We start from the raw sequence: 6,000 nt of genomic DNA, 5'->3' as shown, positions 1-6,000 counted from the left end.
GAGAGAGGGGGGGTGTGCACTGGGGCAGAGAGAGAGAGGGGGGGTGTGCACTGGGGCAGAGAGAGAGGGGGGTGTGCACTGGGGCAGAGAGAGAGAGGGGGGTGTGCACTGGGGCAGAGAGAGAGAGAGGGGGGGGTGCACTGGGGCAGAGAGAGAGGGGGGGTGTGCACTGGGGCAGAGAGAGAGAGAGAGGAGGAGTGCACTGGGGCAGAGAGAGGGGGGTGTGCACTGGGGCAGAGAGAGAGAGGGGGGGTGTGCACTGGGACAGAGAGAGAGAGAGGGGGAGTGCACTGGGGCAGACCAAGAGAGAGGGGGGTGTGCACTGGGGCAGAGAGAGAGAGGGGGGTGTGCACTGGGGCAGAGAGAGAGAGAGGGGGGGGTGCACTGGGGCAGAGAGAGAGGGGGGGTGTGCACTGGGGCAGAGAGAGAGAGGGGGAGTGCACTGGGGCAGACCAAGAGAGAGAGGGATTGCACTGGGGCAGAGAGTGTGTGTGCACTGGGGCAGAGGGAGACACAGACAGAGAGGGGGCACTGGGATAAATGGTGTTGTTGAATTTCAGAAAGATGCAGAGTAAAGTGTGGTTTGAAATGTAAAACTGGGTTGTTGACTCTGCAGTTGCCACGAAATCGACAAGTTGGATTTTTACTGGTCAATTTCAGCTCCGTCGCAAGTTGGAAAATGGGCTCGAAATTGACGAGAGGTGGAGGCGGAGGTGGAGGAGGCAGCGGCGGTCTCAGCCCGCAGAAGGAGTGCCCCAGATCGGCGTCTGTCCAGGAATTCTCCTCGGTGTCCCCGGCTGCTCGTCACACAGTGCCGCCTGTGAGCAGAGAGCGGCGCGGTGATTTCCCCCTCGCTTCCCTGATCCTCAAACCCGAGCGGCTGTCCTTCCAGAAGACGGCCCCAGCTCCATACGTCCGTAGGGTGGGGTGGATCAGGGAAATTCAGGCACTACTCCGGGAACAGAGAGCCGAACAGGCGTTCGGGCTGCTCAGACTGCTCCGCAAGGTGAGAGCTAGCACAGAGACAAAGGGCCGAGCGGCCTTTGGGACATTTGCTGAGTGTTCACAGTATTCACTTTAAGGCAAACGGGCATTTTTATATATTCCGCTTCGGGTTCTTTTAATTTCGATATTCATTCTCTTTAATTACAGACAATTTTAAGAAAACACAATATTTAAAGAAGGTCTTTGTTTGATGATCTAGTGACAGGTATAAGAGGCAGCCAGACTGAGCCGCCCTAAGGAGAATAATAATGGGCATCCGTGTCGCAGCTACACCAGGAATTATTCCACCGCATGGTGACTCCCTCCGCTGTTTGCAGGGCTCTCTGTCTCCTCGGGTTCGATATTAGATTTCAGCCCCGGCGAGTTAGGGGGTGGGGATGTGTCTTGTCAACAAACCCTAACCCGATGCCTCCTGTAAACAGATCACGCCTGAACCGCGTTTTGTCAGTCATTTGTTGAAATTATGCATGAAGAGCGAGAGAGAGAGGGTGCTCCCAGTGTTCATGCAAGTTTCCCAGAGGGAGTTTTGCAATGCAATGCTGGGAGCTGACAGGTTCCCGGCTAATCCCATGCCTCTGGGAGAATCCTCTCTCAGTCTCACAAAGATTTTTTAAAAACCTACATTTTAGTAAAGCCTCCCATATATCATTTAAAAATACCAGTGAAATACCGTACAATCTACTTTTTACTCAAAACAATTTAATTTGAAGTTGCTTTATTTAACCTAACGCTTAACACATTTTACAATACAAGTGTGTAAATATTCATTTCATTAAGTTTCTTAACTGCAATTTTTATATTCCAAGTTATATTCCAAGTGTCACAGGAAACATTTCTAAACTAACCAAATATTGTAAACCTTATTTAAATATTCCCAAACTCACTCTAGATTTTACTGTACATAAGGAACTATAATATTATTTAAAAATACTCTAGACCTCACTGTGACCTTTGAAACATTTGCAATCCCGCAGTGAACATTCCGAATCTCACTGCTACATTCCAAATGCTACTAAAACATTACAAAATAATTAAAATATTATAGATCTTGATATAAACATGTGAAATATCGTTGTTATTCAAAAGCTCACTAACATATTCCATCTCACTGAAATATTTCAACTGTTACCATATAGCGGTTTGGGGAAAGTGCAGAAAAGATTTAGGAGAATTATACTGAGAGGTTATACTTACCAGGAATAGCTGAACAGCCCCAAGTTCTTTTTTTTAGAAAAGAGATGACTGAGGGGTGACCTGATAGTCTTTAAGATAATGAAAAGCTTTGATAGGGTAAATGTAGAGAAAATCTTTCCACTTGCAAGAGAAAGCAGATCAAACGGTCATAAATATAAGACAGTTATTAATAAGCCTGGTAGGAACTTTGGGAGAAACTTCTTTACAAATTGAAACATATAAGATCTTGAGGGGACTTGACAGGGTGGATGTGGAGAGGATGTTCCCTCTTATGGGAGAAACTAGAGCTAGGGGGTCACTGTTTAAAAATAAGGAATCGCCCATTTAAGACAGAGATGGGTCTTTGGAACTCTCTTCCTGAAAATGTAGTGGAAGCAGAGTCTTTGAATATTTTTAAGGCAGAGGTGAATAGATTCTGGGTAAGCGAGGGGTTGATAGATTATCGGCGGTAGATGGGATGCAGAATTGAGGTTATATCAGATCAGCCATGATCTTATTAAATGGCAGAGCAGGCTTGAAGGGCCGAATGGCCTACTCCTGCTCCTTGTTTGTATGTTCATAAATAGGAGCTGGAGCCTACATAAGATATCCCGGCTGCACTGCAGCCTGCTCCACTATCAACAAGACCATGGCTCATGGACCTGAACTCCATCTTTCCACATTTCCCCCATACCCCTTAATTGACCCAGTATCCAAAAATCTATTGGTTTCTGTCTTGAATATACTCGATGATGGAGCATCCATAGCTCTCTGGGATAGGGAATTCCAAAGACTTACAATCTTTTGAGTGAAGAAATTTCTCACCTCAGTGCAAAATGGCCGACCCCTTAATCTGAAAGTATGCCCCCATGATCTAGATTCTCCAGCCAAGGCAAACATTTTCTCAGCATCTACCTTGACAAGCAATTTGTATTTTTCAAATAGACCACCTCCCATTCTTGTAAATGGGCGATCCTCTTATCCCAGGAACCGGCCTAGTGAACCTTTATTGCACTCCCTTGAGGGAGTTAAGGAGGCCAAAACTGTACACAATATTTCAGGTGTGGTCTCACCAGTGTTCTGTATGATGGTAGTAAGATTTCTTGACTCTTATACTCTAATCCTTTTGTAACAAAAACTAACATTCCTAATTGCTTGCTGTATCCGCATATTAACTTTCTGTGATTCGTGTACAAATACCCAAGTCTCTCTGAATGCAAATGTTTGCCGGTCTCTCACTATTCAAAAAATATTCAGCATTTTTATTATCCAAGATGCAAGTATAGATTGTAAATAGCTGAGGCCCAAGTACTGATCCTGCAAGTCACAGCCTGCCAACGTGAAAATGTCTCATTTATTCCTACTCTCTGTTGTCTGCCCATTAACCAATCTTCAGTCCATGCTAATATATTATCCCCAAATCCATGAGTCCTAATTTTGTATAATAATCTCCTGTGTGGCACCTTATCAAATGCATTTTGAAGACTTGAAAATCCAAATACTGTACATGAGTTCCCTCGTATCCATCCGACTAGTTGCATCCTCAAAAAACCAATGGATTTGTCGAACATGATATCCCTTTCATAAATCTCTGATTAATCATTTTGTTATTTTCTAAGTGCCCTGTTACCATGTAACCTTATAATAGATTTGTGTGTATTGCCTACTACTGATGTTAGACTTACTGGCCTATGGTTCTTCATTTTCTCTCTTCCTCCTTCCTTAAATAACAGTGTTATGTTTGCTACCTACCTACCCTGGGTGCTGTCCTAGAACCTAAGGAACTCTGGAAGAAAAAAAACCAATGCATCTGCTATCTCTGGTCATCAGGTCATCAGGTCCAAGGGGTACTCACCACTTAGCCCCATTAATTTCTCCAGTAGTATTTCTTTACTTATACTGATTTCTTTAAGTTCATCATTCTCACTAAACCCTTGGTTCCCCAATTTTCCCAAAATGTTTTTTGTGTCTTCTACCATGAAGACAGGTACAAGGCATTTGTTTAATGTCTCTGCCGTTTCCTTATTCTCCATTATAATTTCACCTGCCTCTACCTCTAATGGGCCCACTTTTATTTCACTAAATTCTTCCTATTCACATTCCTATAGAAACATTTACAATCTGCATTTTTGTCCCATTCTAGGCTACTCTTGCATTCTCTTTTCTCTTTCCTCATCAATTTCTTTGTCCTCCTTTGCTGAATTCTAAAATTCTCCCAACTGCCAGGCTTACTACCCTTTCTGGCTACATACTAAACCTCTTTCTTTGACATAATACTATCTGTAAATCCTCTTAATAGCCATGGTTGGGCCACTTATTCATTGTGGCTTTTATACCTTAAAGGAATGTATATTGGTTGCAAATTATGTATTAATTCTTAAAATGCTACCCATTGCTTGTCTACCATCACATCTTTAAATGTAGTTTCCCAATCTACCCTCAATATATTACCAAGTCAGGATGGTGAATGGCTTGGAGGGGAGCTACCAGGTGGTGGTGTTCCCATGTGTCTGCTGCCCTAGTCTTTCTATGTAGTAGCAGCAATCACAGGTTTGGAAGGTGCTGCCTAAGGAGCCTTGGTGAGTACCTGCAGTGCATCTTGTAGACAGTACACACTGCTGCTACTGTGTGTCGGTGGTGGAGGGAGTGAATGTTTGTGGATGTGGTGTCAATCAAGTGGGCTGCTTTGTCCTGAATGGTGTCAAGCTTCTTGAGTGTTGTTGGAGCTGCACTCATCCAGGCAAGTGGAAAGTATTCCATCATGCTCCTGACTTGTAGGTGGTTGACAGGTTTTGGGGAGTCAGAAGGTGAGTTACTCGCTGCGGGATTCCCAGCTCTGGCCAGCTCTTGTACTAGTCCAGATCTGTTTCTGGTTAATGGTAACCCCCAGGATGTTGATAGTGGGGGATTCAGTGATGGTAATGTCATTGAATGCAAAGGGGCGATGGTTAAATTCTGTCTTGTTGGAGATGGTCATTGCCTGGCCCTTGTGTGGCTCAAATGTTAGTAGCCGCTTGTCAGCCCAAGCCTGGATATTGTCCAGGTCTTGCTGCATTTGGACATGGGCTGTTTCAGTATAGCAAATGGTGCTGAACATTGTGCAATCATCAGCCAACATCCCCACTCCTGACCTTATGGAAATATATCACCGTTCCTTCACTGTCGCTGGATCAAAATCCTGGAACTCCCTCCCTAACAGCACTGTGGGTGTACCTACACCACAGGGACTGCAGCGGTTCAAGAAGGCAGCTCACCACCAGCTTCTCAAGGGCAATTAGGGATGGGCAGTAAATATTGGCCTAGCCAGGGACACCCACATCCCATGAAGAATTTTTTAAAATGCAGCCTGAGAATGTGGAACCCGCTCCCACAAGAAGTAGCTGAGGTAACAGATGCATTTAAGGAGACAGATAAACACATGAGGGAGAATGGAATGGAAGAATATGTTGATGGGGTTAGATGAAGAGTGATGAGAGGATGCTGGTGGGGAACTTGCACCTGTTGAATTGAATGGCTTGTTTCTGTAATGGAAATAGTATGTAGCTAGGTCATACTATGTAAAATATTCCAACTCTCACTAAACACATTTCAAATTTCACCAAGGATATTTGAAATCAAATGAAAACATTATGTCATGATCACATGGTAAATGTAGACAGCTTCATATTGGAACTGTTTGGTGTTTATATATATGTATAACAAATTTACTTAAAGAAAGCCATTGTCAAATACAACAGCCCTTAATGTTCGGTTGCTTTTTGGTCACCTGGCCATGTAATCTTGTTGTAAATACAGTGCAGCAGCAGAGTCTTCCTAGGGAAA

The 6,000-nt window shown here is 44.2% G+C and overlaps 1 protein-coding gene across 1 annotated transcript in view; it reads left to right on the top strand.

Annotated features, from left to right (window-relative positions):
• The first annotated feature begins 541 nt into the window (after nucleotides 1-541).
• Nucleotides 542-6,000, top strand: part of LOC144687535 (leucine-rich repeat-containing protein 75B-like) — a 774,691-nt gene continuing 769,232 nt past the window's right edge. The window contains exon 1 of the mRNA XM_078553804.1: nucleotides 542-1,006. Coding sequence (XP_078409930.1) covers nucleotides 680-1,006 — 327 coding nt within the window. The 5' untranslated portion in view covers nucleotides 542-679. The remainder of the gene's footprint in view (nucleotides 1,007-6,000) is intronic.

The sequence above is a fragment of the Cetorhinus maximus genome, chromosome 12 (assembly GCF_964194155.1).
Source record: "Cetorhinus maximus chromosome 12, sCetMax3.hap1.1, whole genome shotgun sequence".
NCBI lineage: Eukaryota > Metazoa > Chordata > Chondrichthyes > Lamniformes > Cetorhinidae > Cetorhinus > Cetorhinus maximus.
This window is presented reverse-complemented; position numbering and strand designations above follow the sequence as displayed.